At 38.5% G+C, this 20864-nt stretch overlaps 1 protein-coding gene across 1 annotated transcript in view; it reads left to right on the top strand.

Moving 5' to 3' along the window:
* SPIRE1 (spire type actin nucleation factor 1) overlaps positions 1-20864 on the top strand; it is a 133638-nt gene that overhangs the window by 45042 nt on the left and 67732 nt on the right. Inside the window, exon 3 of the mRNA XM_072852778.1 lies at positions 14638-14874. Coding sequence (XP_072708879.1) covers positions 14638-14874 — 237 coding nt within the window. The remainder of the gene's footprint in view (positions 1-14637; positions 14875-20864) is intronic.

The following is a 20864-nucleotide window of genomic DNA, read 5'->3' as shown; positions in this document are numbered from 1 at the left end:
GTTCTAGTAAGGTTAACAAAAGCCCATTTTACTTGAAAACTGAAGTGCCACAGTACTCTTTAGTGACTGTGGGTGCTTTATCCAAAGCATGTGCTGCCTCACTTTAGCAACCCACAGTAAGTCTAAAACATCATTCCACTTTGTAGCATGTTGATCACAGGATGGGTAATGAATGCAGAAACAGGACTGTGAATGTATTTTCTGTGCGTTTATAATCTGTAAGCAGTTCCTTCTTAATTAGCAAGTTACAGAAGAGAAAGAGAATGCCTTTTACGGGTCCAATGTTTTTTTAATGTTGTAGCCCAAAAATGTGACTGAACAAGAGACATAAATGTGGGCCCTCAGTAACGACTGCTGCAAAATTGGTAAATGTTCGTAGCAGACCTAATAGGTCTGATAGTCATCTCAAGTTTCCTCTCCTGGGTTTAATGGCTGCTCTTCCTTAGAAAACAGTGACAAGTGGTCTGTTGCAAACAGCTTAATGTTAACATTCAACCAGAGTTTTTTAAACTTTGGAAAAGAGCGAAATACTCCAATAGAGAATTAACTGCAAGTTTCATAGTAAGATGAGGTATGTTTGGAGGAAGCAGCTGTAAATTAATCCAGAAAAATTTGCTGTAGTCAAATGGCCAGAGAGATTTGGGCAAATATCGTGTCTACTCTAAGAATATTAAGTCTTGCCTTCAGTTAAAAATTTGTCAGGAATTTTTACAGCCTGTGTCTGGTGGCTGCTGGCCATGCTGCCTAACATTTCATATTTCATGTGCTGTTCCCTTATGAGCAGCAGCTACTGAAGAGTCTGCTCACTGGAAGAAGTTTCTCCCCGAAGCCATGCTTTCTAGTTAGCAGTAATCCACAGTTCAAGGTGTATCTTCTGCATAAGAAAAGAAAAATTCTTTCTCTCCTGATTTTTTTTTTTTACAAGTTTCTAGGTCAGACACTTATGTAGTCTCATCGGTTGGTCAATTCATGGAATAAATGTTTTAGCTTGGAGATGTGCTTAAAATGTTTATAAACGTTATTCATTACCTCAGTTTGACCATCTAAAAAGAGAGAGCTTTCTGGGACAGAGAAAAGCTTAATTTCTTCTGGTAGAATACTTTTTATTAGCTTAATTAGATAAGGGCAATGAGCAGGGAAGGTTGCATTTCCAGTCTGCTTGTTCCTTTGCACCTGGGCTTTGTTGGAATGTCATGTATTACTCCATAAAAAAACCTTTAAGTGTAATGGAAAAATCCTTAGAAATTTGATTTTAAGGGGTTTCATTTAATTAGGTTTAAAAAAAAAGTTAAAAATCTAAAAGAAAACACTATTTGCAGTATTTTGCTCCACTTTGAAATCTCTTTAACATTATTAGATTTCTCTTACTAATAAATGTTAGTTTAAAATAATGTTATGATTGGAGTTAGACTTTTTTATTTTATTGTGCCTTGCTTTTGGTTGACTTGATTCATCTTTATATAATAATTTTAAAATAACCAAGCCTTTTTTTTTTAAAAAAATAAATCTTAACTATACAAAGCAAAACCTCCTAATATTCCCCCCTCCCAGCTCTAACTGTCATAATAAGTATTTGGTAAAAAGCAATGTTCATAGGTAAAACTGGAGATTAGGGGAGACAATGTATTGTAAAAACGTAGAAAAATTGTCAGAGAAAGGTTTATGTTTACACTAAGCATTTTGTCTAAAAATATTAAATAGTTATGGCTAACAGTCATGCTATCACTCCTTGTTAAGGCTGATTTTAGCTCTTCCAGTTCAAATAGACATTTATTTTATCTGTAAGTATAACTTTGAGATTTCTGCAGTGCTATGCTTTCTTTTGGCCTAAAGCCAAAGCTGATGTATGGTAGCACAGAGAGTGCATATGTGCATGCATAGAGAGTGCATACGCGCATGCATAGAGAGTGCATACAGTAGCATAGAGAGTTGGGGTTTGGGTTTGTTGCGGTTTTTTTCTTCTCTTTTCCTAAGCTGGTTGGGAAAGCATGACTTTTTTTCAGCAAAGTCAGTTTTCTGATCTGGCAGACCACATTGCAACACAAGCACTATGATGTTAGCAGAGGGTAGGTGGAGAGGTGAGGATGACACCCACCCACCCCTGGTGGGTTTGGCAAGTAATAGTTATTCCTTAAAAACAGTGTCCCCTGAAATGGTGTCATTGCAGTTTGTCTGACACTTACTCGTAGTCCCATTCCTTACAAAAGACTCTCCTCCTTTGTGAGGTTTCACCTCCCTATAAGCTAACATTTACATGCCGCTGCCTGTTCTGTTTTTTATGTGAGAATACGCAGTTTAATGAAGTATAGTGTGACTGGACAAAGGAGAAAAATAATCCGTGCAAAAGGGTGAATGAGAAGAAAATAAAAACAAATTCTGCCATCACTCTGAGCTCCAGAATTCACAGATATAAATTGTTCACTAGCATTTGAAATACTGAACATTTGATTCCCTGGAGGTAGTTGAGTAGATGCTCTTTCAAACTGATTTGATTGAAGATCTTTAACTCTTTCAAGAGTATTGATGACTGTGCTCATTTAGTTAAAGAAATCTAGGCTTATGTTTGTAATACAATGGTATTTTTCTTTTATTCTTACATTTCTTAAACTTGGGGGGGGCTAAAAAGTAAAAGAACAAGAAAAAAAGATTCTCTGATGGAATCAAATGGATGTCTCTCCAATTTAAGGAGATTACTTTTGAGTAACTTGTTCCTTGGCAAGGCAGGAATGTTTTTGCTATTCCAAAGCTGCGGTTCCTATGGAAGTCCAGCAGATTTTAGTGTTTCTTCTGTAATAGAACTTCTGACTGTTACATTTATTTTTTTTAATAGTTTTTTATTCCCTCCAGGAAAAGGATTTCACTTGTTAGAGAACTATCTGAAGAACCAACCTTTTTTTCATTTTGTTTGGTCTAGAAATTGCCAGGCAATTTCTTTTTGATCTATAATATGAACTGTCATGCTGTGTGCATTACAAAAGGTATTCCCAAAAGGGTGTGTGGACATGACTGAGTTTGTAAAATGTTAAAATCTTAAAGGATATTAAGAATAATTAGGGATTCTTAATTAAATTAAGGATCAAAATTTAAAGCCACAATATCCAAAATCATTAAAACCTTGCCATTTTTCCTATTTCTTAAACTTCAAGGCATTCATTCTCTAGCGTGTAGACTGGTAGGTATAATTACATTGGTATAACAAGACAAAGGGATGATGCTGTCAGAATTTATTTCCTATGAAGTTTAGAACAATCTGATAGTCTAATCTTAGTAGCTATTTTCTCTGGCTACCTGTGCTACTTACTTTTAAATAAATCACTCTTACGTCTTGCTTTATATTCTCAAAGAAAAGCAGTTTTGTGTGTTGCATTGCACCCAGCTGATAAGCCCAACCATTAGCCTCAGGCATGTACTTTTCTTCATTTTTCCTTCCCCTAGTTTATAGGGAACAAAAGTCATAGGGAAAACTGGATGATTAGAGGCACTTCCAGCTGAGTTTAAGCCTGTGTGCATGACATGCAGAAATATAATTTAGACTTGCACAGCACTTCTCATCCAAAGCTTTGAAAATGGGTCAATATCCTTGTATTACAGGTGGTAAAACTGTTCTAGGAGAGGGGAAATGACCAGTGTGAGGTCTCACAAGAAATGAGCAATTAGGAAAACCCCCCAGGACCTTCAGCCCCATACACTTCCTACATTTGAAATTGGCTCAAGTACTGGATGGAAGAAGTAATGCCTGTGTTTTGCAATGTGGTTAGGAAGGGCAGTTCAGCTTATTTTGCTGGGGAGTTTGGGACCATAAAGATGAGAATAAATTTAGGATTTGAATTCTTTGGTTGTTTTGTGTTTGTGGAAAATTGTGGAGGCAACTGTATGCTGACTTAGAGATGCTGTGACAACACTTACCTAGAAATTATAAACTCTGAATTGTAGTTGATATTTTACAAAAAAAGTGTGATGTTTTCAAAACTAGGAAGCTTGCCACAGTATGAACATGACGCCTTGACTTTATTTTTCTAGGTAGGGATCCTGTTCTGTCATTTAAAGGATGGTAATGTGGCTAGAAAGACAGGGGAATACTGCAGCATCATTTTAATTTCCAAAGCATGAGAACTCTAAGGGGATTTATACTCCCTGTAAGCCTGAGCTCAGCTCTGTTCTTTGCAACCCAGCAAGGAAGCTTTGAGGAGCTTGTTGTGAATCCTTGATCCAGGAATGAATTGTGTAGGGCGGTTTTAGAGCTGTCCTGTGGTGGTCCTATGGATGTGATGGGTCACTCTGCCCTGGTGTTCCCCCTTCCCCTTGCTACCATGTTACCTGCAATATGCGTCTTTACATATCTTGCTTTCCCTCGGGCTGAGGATGGGAGAGTGGCTTGTACAGGAACTGACTTTAGCACATCCATTAACAAAGTCTCAGCACAGGAGAAACTCAAGATGGGCTCTTTCAGGCCTAAGTTTATGAGATTCTCAAGTTTCCCAAGCAGTGCAAAATGCACTGAATAGGACAGAGAATTTCACTATAGATTTTGAGGCAGTAAGTCTAGTTAATTGGTATGCATATACCTTTTTTTCTAAAACGTCAGCCTTTTTTTCGTTCCCAAGTACCTGTGCAGCTTACACAGATGTAAGTGTTGGAATTAATCCCTCTCCACCAGTGGCTGGATATTTAGTAACTTGGCTGCTATCTAAGCAGCTAAATGAATTATCTAGATAATATCTCTACTCTATTAGAAGACCAAGTGCTGAGCATTGTAGAAAATCTGGCTGTGTGATACAGGTTTTGCAGAGAGCCAAAGTTAGTAATGCTTTGGTTTTGTTTTGGTTTTGTTTTTTTTTTTAAATCTAAGCATAAAACGCATATGAATTTTTTTTTTTTAAATAGTATAACACTTCTGAACTGTGACTGTAAGCAAATCTTTGTTATCGCTGTACTAGAATACATGGATATTATCATTATCGGCAAAGAGCAATAAAACAATGCTCAGCAATTTGTAATCCAGGAATATGGCTGTCCCATCAGGGATAATAAACTGTCATAGTTCAGCACTTTGACGACTGGGAGATGGCAGGTGCTAGAATATCTTGTGCTAAGGTACTTCATGCCTGAGGTTATAAACTGTATGTTTTATATATCAATAACCTTTAACTGTGATAGAGGCATGTTTTAATATGGATTTCTTCTGGGGGGGATTTCACTGTTCAGAAGGGACAGTGAAGGAAATAGAAAACTGTGAGTGTCATTTCATAAATAGATTCTCTGGGGTTTTGCAGCCCAAAGAGCAGGTGGTAGCTTTCTGTTGAGGCTTGGCCACACGTTCTGTTGCTCTTTGGTTTAGGGTAAGTCAGCTTTCCATGCTATGATTGTATCTGAATTTCAGACCTAAAAAATAATGTTGTCAAGCTTATATCTTCTTATGACTGGACAACTTGTCAACAGTGCCACTGGTGCTTTCTTGAATTATTCTAGCAAATGCCACTCTTTCCAACGAGGCCATTGCGAGAGCTCAAAGGTAATTGTGCAGTAACTCACTTTTCTTGTTACTAAAATATTTTATGTTCACTTAGGCATTCCGTCTTGGAGGAGTATTTGTTTGAATGCCAGTGATCCAAATGCCTGTATCCAATGTTGCTGCTTATGGGGAAGAGGATGTGTAAGAATATTCATAAAATCAGGAGCTTTGCAGAGGCTTTGTCAGCCTGCAGTGTTATGTTTGTATGACATAGAGATCATATGTGACCTAAATCAATAGCCGTCTGGCACATTAGTAACTCCTTGGACTATCATGATAGTCCGTGTGAAAATTCACATATTTCATGATCAAGTTATGTCCTTAATGTCAAGCTCAAGTTTCCTTGCACATCTGACTAACAAAAAACCTCTCAGTAAGAGTCTCAAATTTTTTAGCTTTTTGTTCACAGGCCATATGTGTGAATTCCCATTAGTTTCTTTAGGAAAGAACTCACATATAGATGTCTGCCTAGGTATGGCTGAGTGCTCTTCCACAAGATAGTGGAGGTAGCTGTGCATGGTTCGTCTTGGGCGGCTATGTAATAAATGCCAACATCCCATAGGCATCTTTGAAATTTCTCCTTCAGTATGGATGAAAGGAACAACCTTCTTATTGGTGGTTATTTGACTTCCCATCAATATTCAGTACCTTTAAGACAAGCAGCATTAAATTTGTATTGCTTTGTGCGTGGTTAATGAATTAGAAAGCAGCAGCATATGTCAGCCTTCTTTTGTAGCACATCACTTTAAAAAGGACCTGTTGTGTGGTTACATTTGGGCTTGTTTCTTGACATCATTGAGTGTAGGCATGAAATCTTGGAATTACGATGATTTGACTCACAAGAGAAGTCTGTTAGGAGTCAGAAGGACGTATTTTTTCAGGAATGGAAGAAGATGGATTTTAGGAAAGCTGCAGTTAAACCGGAAGAGTTGTCATGTTCCCAGCTCTGTATGAACTTGTTCAGGTGCTTCATCTGTCTCTGTGAAGTTCATCATCTGTGAAATGCTTGAAATGCACATATACCTCTGACAAATATGGTGAAACGAGCCTAACTTTTGTAAACTCTGTTGAGAGCTGCTGCTGGAAAGCTTATAAGACATACATGCAAATGTAAGACTTTAACTAATCAAGAATTTGTATTTAAAAGAACAGCTTTCATTGTACAGGTATTTTGTTTGCTTGGCTTTTGTAGTTGTTAATTTGGGGGAAAATAGGTGTGAGAAAGTTCTTGACTCACAGGAGAAGAAATGGTTTATATTGCAGCAGGTGTTTACTCACTTCAATTTTTGGATTAATTAAATGGGGGCCAAGCCTGTAGCAGGCAACTGTAGTGGTTTAAATGAAATCTGTGTGGGAAGGCTGAGAAGTTAATGCAAACGGATTTTTTGAGTAGATTAGTTGAACTGTGTAGATATTTTGAATAAAAGTGGCATTGATTTTGCATTGCTTCATGACTACTGTAAATTGAACTGAATCAAAGCTACTGTAAGCATTTTATTATCTTTCTTCTGTAGCTTGTCTGACAGACCGTAGGCAGGTATGCAACATCAGCCAAATTTAAATCAGTTGTACGCGAATTCTCAGGATCAGAGCTACTGAACTAGTTTCACTCTCTTTTGTACCACTTTTCCTTGAGCTGGTCACTTCTCTCTCTCACTACAAAATCTTTTGCTGTAGTTAATCAGATACTCTCGTGTAATCTAGATAAAGCTTTATTCAAAAGGCTGATCTGGCAAACAGCAATTTCTGTGTCTTACAAAATTGGACCCCACTGGAGTTTCTGTGGCCTGGTTATGGTTTTGGTAGTCAACTAAAGTCTTTGCTCCTTCTGTTGGCTTACTCGGGGAGTTCACCTGATTGCTTTCTATTTCGATATGAAACTATGTATAGATGTTTAACTCTATTTAATCATTTAAAAAAAAAAAAGACAACAAAACTTTGTTTGGACCTGACTTTATTTAGTAAAGTCAGCGATACTGAAGGGTTATGTGTGCTGAAAAGAATAATCATTTATTTGGTTGGATAGGTGTACAGGTGTAGTATTAAATGATTCTGATGTAATAATACTACCTGTTGATTTATCAGATTAATACTGCGTTGAAACTTTTCTTTAAAAAAATACCTCTTATGTGTAAGAAGCATTACTCTGAAGAGTAATAGATTTATGGCTTTGGTGTACATGAGAAGGGAACTAGAACAGAAGTTTGTGACGTGGTCTGATTTTGTGTCTTTAACTTAAGATAAAAAACATATATTCTCCTTATATTTTGAAATAGCATTTCCATAGTCATTGAGGCTTTCACAAACTTAATTTTTATGTACTTAATTTCAAAGCTGCTAAGATTTTGAATGAAGTTTTTGTGCAAGTTGTCTTTATAGACTGTGATAATAAAATTTCTTAAAAAACCAAGATAAGATACTGTGCCTAAAATCCTAAATAGGTAGGATATTTTAAGATAATTTTCAGATAGGTTTAAGCCTACAGTAGGGAAATGTAACAACATACCCATTCTGACTATTTGTTTCAGCAAATATATTCCAACCTTAGAATTCTTAATGTCAGCGCCATCTCTGCCATTTACTTAAATGGGATCAGGATAACATGACCTGTATTTAAAACCGTGATATGAATGGAGGTGTATTTAAGAACTTTCAAATGACTTTCACCATCTGTGTTAGTTAATTGTTGCGCCTAATTCTTTTACTGGAGCTTCAGCTATTACTGGAGTCTCCACAGTTAAATCCGGGAATTTAATTTTGTTTTTCTCTGGGGGTGAACTGTCACTTTGGTTAAATTCCTTCAGGTTGGATAAATTCCTTAATAACAGAGTAACGATTTGTCTTAATCTTGGGGATTATAATGTATGAACAAAAACTAGAAGAAAAATGAGGTTTTTGTTTCAATGTTTTAATGCAGCAGATAAAATGTATGTTGAGACTGATACAATGGAATAAATTCTGCTTTCATTTATGCTAATAAATGATAGTTCTCCTTAGATAATATCTACGGTGAAACTTGAACAACCAAAAACATGTTCATAATTATCAGGACCTTTGAATAAGTTGGAGAGTTATATTACACCTGAGCCTTAATAAACTTACAGTTAAATTACTGCTACTTTATTAGAGGCAACTGAGTCCAACAACGCTTAACTGCTTACTTTTTTACATATTCACTTGGGGGGGAACAAAACAAAACCCAAAAAAGCAAGCATCCCCTTTGTATGTTTTAGGCTTGTTTTGTGTCTTTGATCAGGAGTTCTTCCACTGAATCTCTTTATTGTATACCTGAATAGTAAAAAGAATTCAGTAAGTAGCTTTCTCTGCCCAATTAGTGCATTCAAAGACTCATGAATATAAAATCATTTTGAAAAAGATCTCCCCTGAATACGGTAGAGAAATTTTCCTAACTCTGAAGGTCCCTAAACAGACTGAATCTTGTTAAAAGGGCGTATTTAATTGCCTTTCATATTTATTTTCTATTAGACCTGACATACTCTGATTTGTTTTTTTTTGCTTTGCTTTTATTACTGTTTTGTCTTAAATAGCAAGGCTCATTATATTGCAGAAAGCAGTATCACGCTATTTCAGTAGCAAACCAACATCACCCAGAAGTTAAATAATCCTGTGTCTTATGTCTGTATTCTTTGGGAATGAGTGATTCATCTGATTTATCGTAAATATTCCGAATCCTTTCTGCTTACCTGGAAGCACTTGGAAGTTTTTTCACTGTTCTCATTTGACAGTGTGTTGCAAGTTGCTCTAATTTAGTGAAGGTCATATTTAAATTTAGCAATGTCCCCAGCTATTAAAATGTGGGTAATGCTAGCCTGTTTCCACTGGGGAATGCTGTGGTAAAAACTACATTAGTATACCCGAGGTATGCAGTGACAGCAATGCATCTCTTATAACAGCCTATTTAGACATACTCTTCCATGAAGTACTCTTGAGAGTTACGTAGGGCATTTAAGGATGAGGTAAATAACCGAAAAGTGTACTTTGGTTTATCCTAACCCCGTTATTCGTTCACCCTTCCTAAAAGTATGGTCTTTTCAGTTCCAGAGTTGGATACTGAAGAAACAACAAATTACTTTGTACAGATGGAAATGATAACCAGAGCAATAGCTTGCTCCCTCTGTCATGTAGCTGGAGAGGAACAGTTGGGTTTACACAAAATTTTAACATGCCTGTCTTTTGGACTTTATTACAGAATTTTATCACAAAAACTTGTGCATGTGCGTGTGTGTCTTCTCCTAATGCGCTGTAGAAAATTAAAGATACATAACTCTTGACTTCAAGGGCATCTATGGATATGTTTATGCTGTGTGTTATGATTCCAGAAGCACAGCGTGGAGCTCCTGGCAGGCTAATTTAAAGTCAGAAGGAGGACAGGTTAGTCTTTGCAGATTGACTAAGTGCTGCCTAATACCAGGGGTGGTGGCAGAGTTGGTGGTGGAGAGGAGCTCTGCCCTAAGGTGTGCCATGGCGAATGCCAGCTCCAGGCTCTCGGCACTCTTCCTGTAAGGCAGAGTGATTCTCCTTCATAAAGTGTGTTGGAGATCTGCTGGTAAGAAATGGGAGCACTTAAAAATAATAATTGTAGTATAAATTTTTAATTAAAAATTTATTAGAATTCATAAAAGACAGTGCAGTAGTAATGCAAATATTGTTGTGACTGGTTGCCATATTTGAGGTCCCTGTGGGAAAGTTCAAAGTTAGTTGACTCATTTTAGGAGCTGGGGCTTTACGGCGTCTTTAATCCTAATTTAGGGATACAAAACCTGAGTGGCTTTTGGAGGAAGGGAGAACTTTAGGGAGGGACGGGCATTTGAGCTGGAAAAAAGCCCTTTGCTGCTGTAAGTACAAGCCTGTCCTTAGGCTTTGTTGCTTTGTTTAAAAATTGAGGCAAGCCTAGGAAGGGGATGAAAGCTCAGACAGCGCTCTATTGTGTGTGCGGTGAGTGGGGGGGGATGCAATGCAGATTCTGCCTGTTCTCATCTACCCTTCAGCAAGAGTCAGAGAGATACACATGTTGAGGGGAAAAAAGGATATTCTCTGAAATAAAAAAAAACCAAGTGAAGTACAGTAATTTCACTCAAGACTTTTGCAAGTCTCAAACATGTTTGATTCCTATACAAAGGCAGTATATTTGAAGAGTTTTTGAGAATGCTAAATTGGCAATGTTCATTGGAAGAATATAATTAGTGTCATATAAAAGACCTAAAACCCTAATGAACCCCTTTCCAAGAGGCCTGCCTTAATGTGTTGGAGGAAGGTATATGGAATGGAAAGTTCCATGCAGTGTTTGTGTATGAAAATAATCTGAATGGTTTTGGGGTTTTTTTCTGCGGGTGTAAAAGGGGCGTGAGGATATTGTTTTTACATCGTGTTTGAAGTCAAAGTGTTCCAGCAACTTTATCGCAACTTGTTATAATAGAGCAGTATAATACGAGTCCAGACGGGTGTAGGAACTGAAAGAGTACTCACTTATGGTGAGATAAAATTCCCCTTTCACTAATGATTTAAGCACAACAGTGTACAAGTTCAGTCTGTGGGCTGTGGGAAATGTTGTGTGTTTTGGTTTTTTTTTTTCTTTTTTTGGTCTGAAGCCATGACTTTCAAAAGAACTTGGTGAGAAAGTGTAAAGCATAATAATGCACACTTCCTTGTTTATTTTTTTTAAGCTATTTAGCCACTGATTGATTTGCAAAGACCTGGTCCTTCACCAAAATTTAAATCAATCAGGAACAAATAAGTTCTAAAATTCAAGGTGCATTTATTATTTTTTTTTCATCTGAATCGAGCAGCATGATTTATCATTAGTGCTGGCACTTATTTCAGTGTCGTACAGTTGTTTTGGTTTGTCAGTGTATGACTCTGTGGTTTAAAAGAGCCTTGCTAAGTCCCTTCTTAGCCTTGTTTTTCCTACTGTACCTCTGTTTTCACAGATCTAATTGAAAACTATGCCAGTGCTTGTCACTTGTTAGGTGCCAGAAGTATTTATTTTCTGTGAACTTAGCAAACAGTGCAGTTTAGAACCAGTGACTTATTTGTAAAGAATTGATGTTTTTAAAAAAATAAGTTATAGTCCCTGGTTATCCAACTCAAAAACCCATGTGTTTATCAATTCATCCATTCAAATGTGAAAAGCTTTTCCTTTTTTGTTTTATTTGATTTGTGTTACAGGCAAAGTGACAGCACTCATGCGTTTAAGCTGCAATGAGCTGACTGTCTAACCTTGTATATTATGTTTCTAGTTATGTAGTTGCATTAGTAGTTTTGTCCATGTGAAGGAGCATTGACGATTCTGTGACTTTTGTTTGATATTTGCGTGGCACTTGTGTGGTTTTACAAGATCCTCGGAAAACCAGTATTACTGAAAGCACTGGATGTTTCACTCAGCTGAGAAAGCTGAACTGAAAGCGAAGTTTCTCAGTTAAGATGTTTGCTGCTTTGTCTTTCAGCAAGAAGAATCTGTGATACTGACAGACACTGAATAAATACGGTTTTGATCACGACTCCTAAATAAGGAGCTGAGAGACTGAAATATAGGTCTGAATTGGTGCTGTTACCGGCTTTTGTGTTGTGTCAGCTTTGCATGTATTATGAAATCTGTTCAGAGTACGTAAAAATGCACAAAGCATATTACTGAACTGCAAAAGCCCCACTGCTGATACATCAAAGAAAGCAGCAGCTGTCATCCAGTTTTAGCCATGGTGCTTTTGAATGCCTTAACCTCTTCCCAAACAGAAGGAGGTAGAGAGAGCGCACTTTCTTTGTACCCCCCCTTCTATTTTTTTGAAGTGTTGGTGTAGCAAAAGCCAGAAGCTGTGTTCAGCGGCCATCGCTGCATGGCACAAGACATTATTTTCTTTGCATCTAATTTGGACATTTCAGTCCTCCTCATGTATGCTAAGCTCTTTCAAATGTAGTTTTTATTAAAGTTAGAAATTACTCACATTGTGTTTACTCGCAAGTGTTTAAAATATCAAAGTGATTATTCAATTGTACTTCATTTTCATTTAGTTCTACTTCAAATTGGAATTAACTTGGTATTCTTTGTTCCCTTTCAGTTGCTGAAGGGGTGTATGTTGAGATTGTACTCAGAACCTGAGTTACAGAAAACATACATGTCTACCAGTAGAATATATTTTATTTTGTGAAATTTTCACATTTTCAGATTTTTTTTTAACAATACAAGTTTTACAAGACAGTTATTACAAAATAGCTTCTCTAAGAAGCAAGCCAGATATGCTGCAAATGTAAGTTTGATCTGTTACAGCTATTTTTAAGGTCTATATGATGCAGTGTCCTGTCTCCAAAGTGAGTCATGGCAGAAGTCTGGGGAAGGGTATGAGAACTGAGCAAGCATGCAGTGACACTTCCCTGGTATACTTTGCTGTCTCACTAGCATTTCCCAAGTCAGAAGCTGTTCTTTGAACTAAATAAAGACCATTTTTTCTTCATTAATTTGCCTAATCACTTTTCTTAACTGCATTTTAAGAATTTTTCCAAATATGCATAAACACATTTCAAGAGAATAGCATAGGAAATTTATTTATATTGAATCAAGTTATCAAAATTATTGGAAATAAATTATAAAAGGGTGGGGTTTATGTATTGGTTTTTATGTTTGTTTGTTTATTAGCCACTGTCTTGCAAAGTGAATTTGCACTGCAAAGTAATCTCAACAGAGGAATGAAGTATGCAAGTGTAAAGCTGTCATACTATGGCTAGTTCATTAAATTGTCTGTCTAGATAAACTAATAGGATATCATTTTAAGTCTTTGCTAGCCTCCAGCCTCTCAGACCAAAAATATGTTGCTGTGCTGAAATAAGTAAGCTGCTAGAGTCACATTTAATGTTTTAAGAATCCATTTGTGTTGTCCTATTTACCCAAATAGAATTTTAAAAATCTGCATTAAAAAGTGTGTTGACCAGGATAGTACTGAAAGCCAGATGAGAGAAAATGGCATTTGATGACAAGGTTTGGTATGTTTAGAAATGCTCCTGTTACTGAAATTGCTCTGGTGCCAACTACTCCTACACTGGAGTCTGCTCATTTGTGTGACATGCTAGCCATCACAACACACAAGGAAGATCAGAGATTACATGCAGTAGCTCCAGTCCTACTTCCCTTGTCAGACAAGGATCTCCCAGCAGCGACATTACCTTCTTGTGGTTTACTCTTGCAAGCTCATTTTCCTTTCCCTCTCCATTAATACTTATTTCCAAACTCCTCAGTTTGAAATGCCATCTCTTTACATCTTTAAAATGCTAGGAGCTTCAATATTACTCGTAAGGACAATAATTAATGCCAACAAAAAAAATGTGCATTTAACATTTTTGGGATGTTCATGACAATTTTTTGCTAGCTTACACTGAGTAAGAGGTCATCTGTTTGCTTTGCTCTTGATAGAGCACAAAAAAGAAGCCTCAAGTTCAATGAAAATGCGAGGTACTCCTCATTACTGTGATATCCAGTTGTTGGTAGTTTCAGTGGAATATGTGTGCCTCCCCCGACTGTGCAATAGGCAAAGGAGTTCTTGTGGGCTGATGTCCCAGTGCTCAGTGAGTTAATATTGGGATGTCCACAGCTGTGTCCAGACACCTCTCAGGTCAATGAAGAGATGCAGAAACTGAAGGGCAGTTTCCAAGTGTCATTAATTTGTGGGAGGAGGGATGCATCTCATGTTAGTTTATTCTTTCTTTTAATTTCTTCCTACCTACCCCCTCCCAAAAAGGTCATATGCATGTAATATTGTCTTACAAAGTCTAGAGTAATGTTACTTTGAGGTTTGTTATATTAGAAGGAAAAAAGGGAAAATAATCTAATAGGTCCTGTTTTTTATTTCAAAAACGAATTTATTTATTACGAATTTTTATTTCAAATTTTGAAATAAGAAAGCGGTAGGTATGTGGTATGACTGGCTCTTGCATGTTCTGTGCTGCATTACTGAAGTACTGCTCTAGGTATTAGTGGATCATTTTTCTCTTTAATTTTGACATTTATTGCCCTCTCAGTTGCTAAGTTTGCTATACAAAGACCAGAAAAGGGCATTCCTAGACTGACATATTCATTTGTGTAAATGGTTTTAATAAATATTTCTTTTTCACTTTTATAGGTTATTGAATCACTAGGCATTATTATATACAAAGCCCTGGACTATGGTTTGAAGGACAATGAAGAGCGGGAATTAAGTCCTCCACTGGAGCAGCTTATTGACCACATGACTAATACCACAGAAACAGATGGGAGTAGGGATGAAGGATATGATGCTCTGGATGAAGGAGTGGAGGATGACAACGATGATGACAAAGAGGAAGTTGAGGCCATTCATTCCTATAAAGACGTCATGAAGGTACAGTAATGGGCAGTTTATATGATATTTCACTGTTGTCGATGAGAAAATCAACTCTATTTTCCGTGTTATTGTCCGGTGTGATACTGGCTGTATAATTTTCTGATTTCCCTGGTCATTCTGTAAAGTTTCCTTGCAAAAATTACATGCAATAGTATTTCATGTTTGACAGTAAGCAACAGAAAGTCCACGATCAACTTTATTGTTGTATGTCCATTAATACCACATTCTGATTTCATCCATGCACTGGATAGTCAGCCTTCCAGTGTAACATCTGTTGAATTACTTTGTGTACACTTGGATACTTCATAGGCTGTTTCAATTAATTCACCTTTTCTTTAACACAGTATTAGTTTAAATATTCCTTATCAGTTTCTTCCTTTGCCACCCTCCTCTACTGAAGCAGAGGAGTGCTTTTATAAGAGTAGCTTATTTTTATGGAGTGAGTCAGAATACAGTATTTCATTGATGATCATTATGGTTGTGGTTCTTGTCCTGAGTTGTGAGATTTGGAAATATAGCTTGTGAATTTTAATTGCAACAGGTTCTTTAACGTTATCTGGGCTACTATGAACAATCATTTAAAAGTATTAACCCTCTGTTTTCTGTAGAGTAGTCTTCCGTACAAATTTTAGAGCCCAATGAGCTCTTAGTACAGACAAAGGTATTAATAAGTGTGGATTTCGACAAAATTTGTATAACCGGTTTACCTCATAAATAATCTGAGAGTTTAATACAGGTTGGAAAATTGTATGCTAACTTGTACTGGGGGATTGAACCCTGTATATTGCTTCTTCATAAATGCAAGTCATGTCTAAGGACCAGAACCTTAGTGTGTCACAGAAATTAAGAGTGTAGCGGTGGAAGCTGAGACTAGAAGAGTGTCCTGGATAGCACATCAGGACTCTTTAGCATGCAGAAACAAGACCTCACTAAACGCTGCCACTTCTGATGGGTTGACAGTAAAGAGGGAAGCTCTTAGGAGACTGGAATGGGAGTAACTTTTGTTTGAGATGCTTTTGTATCCTCCTTGCATCAGAAGCAATGCTAAATGCTTAATGCCTTTGTTTTTTCTCCCTCCCTCAGAGAAGCAGGGGTCAGAGGGAAAAATCGAATGAAACAGCCTTTTGCTCCCCTGTGATAGGGAGGGCCTGGCTGGCTAAAGTACTCTCCCCTTTAACTCCCAGCCATGCTGAGTCGGTGCCCTCGCTGCGGGCAGGAGCGAAGGTTGCTTTGCTCTCTCCCCCCTCTGCTGCTCCCCGTCGCCCAGTCACCTTCTCTAGAAGTGGCCAGCAGCACCCTGCTAAGCCCCCGTCGGAGCTGCTCCAAACAGCACGATGCTATGTAGAGGAGAGATACAATATATCCTCTTTTCCCCCAGTTTGGCAAAAATGCTGTGAATTGGTGGGGCAATCAAAGTTGAACCGTTAGAGGAAGTTTCATTTAGTGTGGAGGCAGAAGAGACATTTGTATATGCAGAGCTGAGGGCAGTGGCTTGTAGAAGTGATTATTTTGCAAGTTCTTTACTTGATTTCTGCAAACAAGCAAAGGTAAGTTTGGAAAACTTCTCTGAACTCCTTCAGTTACGCTGGTACACATCCCTGAAATACAAAAAGGTTAAGAAAATGTTTGGTCAGGTTTCAGCTGTTAAGGCTGCTGAATGGCATCTTTCTGGTTCTGCTTTGTTAATACATATCTCTGCTAGTCGGAGGTACCTGCCTATTTATACATTGTAAAATCAGCAGCTTACATTTTAACTTTTATCATCTTTTGCTATTAATTTTTTTCTTGACATACATTTTCAAGGGTAAGACCGTGTTTTGTGTGTCGCTTTTCCCCCCCCCTCCCCCGGTAAACTATGTTGCAGGCTACACCCTTATTTACCCAGTGACTGTTTCACAGCAGTAGTGTACAGTCTTGTGACCATGAGGCTCGGTTATTGTCATTACGTCTTGACAAGACTCACTGTGAAGCTTTCTCCTCTGCAGTTTGTAGTGAATGCTGAAGCCGGTTTGCTTGTTGAATTGAGCAACTGTCATTCTTGCCTACCCTGCATTCTCTAAATTGCAAGCTTTCAAAATGGCAGAGATGGGCTGTGTGCTACTTATATTGTTTTTTAAGGTTTTTAACTATATAGTCTCCAATATGGACATGATTTGTCCTTGAAATGTGATTATGTGTTTTGTTCTTCTCCAAAAAGTGTCATTTTCAGGTCCAAGGCCCGTCTGCCACTAAGACCAAATTTTTCACCGTTAGTCACTAATGTGGGTGAGCCTATTTTGTGGTTAAAACACAGAGACAGATATGTGTCAGGTTTTCCTGTAATGTGAAGTAGGCAAGGTCAATCCTGAACCCTCCCCTAACCTGGAAAATGCTGAGTAATGTGGTGGACACCTATTCCCAAGAATTGGGAAAAGGTTAAGTGCTAAATAGTACTGCCAAGATCATCGTTGGCAAAGCTCCTGTTTGGAGAAGACACAGACAAGCTTTTGTGCTGCTTCTCAGTATATTTGGCTGATTTGGCTTTTGATTTCCTTGGCAGGACTAACTTGCTGCACAGACTTGATGACTGTTTTTAAAAATGCGTCTGTGAAGAGAGGAGACATTGGTTGCCAGATGCTTAACTTTTTTAGTCTTTGATGTATTTCGCATACGGCAGCCCTAGTGCAAATGAGGGGAGAAATAGAGACAGTAAGGACTGGATGTTTTCAGACAGATGCTTTCCTTGTTTGGGGCCCTCTTCCCTGTCCCCATCCGCACTACATACACACCGTGCACATACGGTACAGGAAATCAGTACATCTCAGGAGTGCCAGGTTCGCTGTGCACATACACAAGGACAGAAGTGTACATATACAGTAATCCTGAGGGGTCAGGAACGCATCAGATTGACAGCACGTGTATGGCTTGGGGAGCCTTGGGCCAACAGAGGATATAGACAGAGCAGGGCTGGCATGCTGGGCGGTGTTGGGCTTGCTAAGGGTGTGTGAAGTCCTGTCATGTGGCACCTTTATCATGGGGTGTGGCCCTCCCTGATACTGAAACGAGATGATGCAGTTTATCAACCTCTTCCAGTGTATGCTCAAACCCTAATTCCACTCCTAATCTTAACGTTATCTCACTCCTTATCCCTCAGATCTCTGCAGTCAGATGGTTTAAGCCAGTACCACTTTTCATGTTAACCTGGAGGTGCTTTCTAAGCTGCAGTTTATCAATATCTGCTGGCCTGAGCCCCAACCCTAAGCCCAATTCCAGTATTATCCTTTATTCTAGGCCAGCACCCTCTTCTAATTCCAGATGTCAATAAAGCCACATAACCCTTTGATAGCAGGTTTTATTCTGTGCTGGTATTTGCTGGGCTGAACTGCCATCCTAGCCCTAGCCCTGTCGTTTCTTCCAGCATTGAACGTCATTGTAGCCAGATCGCTACTGCCAGTACTAGACTTTACCTTAGCTCTTCTTCAGAGCAGAGGTGTTGTCAGTAGTATCTGCAAGTCGTGACACTAACCTTTGTCACTGCCTCTGCTACCTTTTTCTACAGGTCTCGTAGAAGATACGTAAGGAGGCAGTGGTCTTCCTGAAACAATATCTTGCTCTTACTTATGTTCACCTTTCGTCCCGAAAGTTAACTCAACTGTAACAGGAACCTTATCTGTAGCCAAGCCACACCTTCTTGTCTCAGGGACAAATATAGGTGGATGGCCCCCGGTGCTCAGTGGCCTCTGGTCCCAGGCCTTACCTAACTAATCACTTTTAGGTAGTTTAGTAATAATGTTTGTTAATTCTGACCAAAAATTAACTGTTGTGCAACTCCTGCTTCACAAAGATGAATTAGTGACCCAGGTCCCACGGTAAACAAAACTCATACTTAGGAAATCTCCATGCTGACCTTTTAATTTGTATGAAAATTATTTTCAGAGCAGCATGTGCAGTATTGTGTTATCTTGCTATAACAAATGTAAACAAGATTACAGTTTGCAATATTTTTATTGGTAAAAATTCATGTTTGTGCTTTGCTTGTAAGCAAAGAGGAAGAATAAATTGTTTCTGTCAAAATCCCCCCATATTTCAGATATTTTAATTGTCCTTTAATCATTGGCATGGTCTCTAAAATAACAAACTTGTCAGTCTAGATGACTTGTATGTCTTGGTAGTTCAAGTATATGACTGACTTCTTTCAGCTGGGAGGAACTGAAATTTACAGTGGTGATACTGATCTGCTTGTTTTTTGTTTTGAGTACTCTGATGGTAGTACAGATCAACTATCTATGGCATGTGTAGAGTTACAGAGGAAAAGAAGAATATGTCCTGTCTCCATGCACTGACAGGCGGGATGAGATCATCTACATTTAGGTCTAAGTATTTTTGGAGGCTCCCTTCTGAGTTTGAGGACGTAACGTTATTATCATATAGATGGTATGACCCCATGTAAGTATTATATGGGAACCTGTCAGAGAGGAACCTGAAAATGCAGTTAAAAACAAGTCTGGGTATTTGTTTATGACAGACAGTTAAAGAGTTCATGTTACTGGAATTCAAAGGCCTAGTCCATGAGGTTAAAATCAGTAAGATGCAGCTTTCTGTGAGCGTAATTCTGTTTAAGGCTAGGTTGGCTTTAGCGTTTTTATATGAGCCTGCAGAACTGTATTTATGCTTCATTTCAAAACAAGCAACTTGCAGCGTACCCTGTAGCTCTGTCTGAAGCTGGTGAAGATTTTGGAACCTTACAGAGATGGTAACCAATGCCCCAGATGTTGTCAGTTCATTTTGTATTAAAAAAGAATGCAACAACATTGGCCGTTTGTGAAAATCATAACGCTCAAAAAAGACAGCTATTGGTCAGCTCTCTTCTCTTGAGTCCTGTTTGTAGTGTACTCAGATGTCACATGCTAGTCTTTATCTTGGTGGATCTTCTTTTAGAAAAAGGTGATCTATGTCTCCACATGTTGATGGGGGAAAAAACCTGAAATTACAGTGGGTTGGAAGTCCTCAGTTCCCTTCACTTTTGTTGTCACAGTACTTGAGCTTGATTTGCTGGCTTGACCAAAAATTAATCATCTTCTACCTGTGGATCATCAGTTGTCCACACAGACCTGGTGTCTGAGACCCCTTTTGTAATGCTGGGGAACGTTCTGTCCCAACTGTTTGGGTCCCTGAAAGTACAACCATCTAGTTTTTGTACCTCTTAAGTTCTGTGGGGGACAGGTTCTCCTTTGGCTATTCCTTTTTGCAGTTTTAACTCTTTGGGGACTGTAAGCTAGACAGAAACCCAAAGATCTCCCAAAATGATTTTGTGAACACACCCCCATATCATACTACTATGACAGGGCACCCCCAGGTGGATGCCCCTGGGGAGTTTGGGCCTCTGAAGGTGGACCTTCATGGTGCTGGTCTGAGCAGGTAGATGACTTGTGTTGGCACACTCCCTGGCCACCCTTTCTCTCGGATGCATTGACAGAAGTGGGACCTCGGAGTTCAGCAGCAAAGTCCGAAGGACCTGTGCTCATCTCCTGTGCTTACAGGCTTAAAAACATTCCCTTTTGGGCTCTTACCCTCCCAAAGCATGCTGGCTGAGAGTACACCTTTTTGTATCAACTACCCAGTGTCTTCAGCCAGACACACAGACATTGTGAGGGTCCCAGAAAAACAATGGCTGAGATTGGGTTAACAAAGGAATATATAGATCTTGACTGAATAGGACCCATCCACAGGCCTCTTCTTATTCCTTCACCATTCTTTGAGCTAACTTGGACTTGTCTTAGAAATGCAGTAAACCTGCTATTTTTCTCTTGCCCAAGCAAGCCTTGTACATCATAGTTATTCGTTGAAACTATAGTGTGTTTCTTCTGTCTGTGCTGTCACCTTGGCTGGGATCCATGTCACCTATATTTAGTCAAAGCATCCCAAAAGTTTTTGTTTGGTTGGTTGGTTTTTTTAACTCCATCAGTTCCTTCAGCAGTTTTGCTGGAAGACCCCTCAAACATTTGTGC

Source organism: Ciconia boyciana, chromosome 2, assembly GCF_034638445.1.
Source record: "Ciconia boyciana chromosome 2, ASM3463844v1, whole genome shotgun sequence".
Classification (NCBI taxonomy): Eukaryota; Metazoa; Chordata; class Aves; order Ciconiiformes; family Ciconiidae; genus Ciconia; species Ciconia boyciana.
This window is presented reverse-complemented; position numbering and strand designations above follow the sequence as displayed.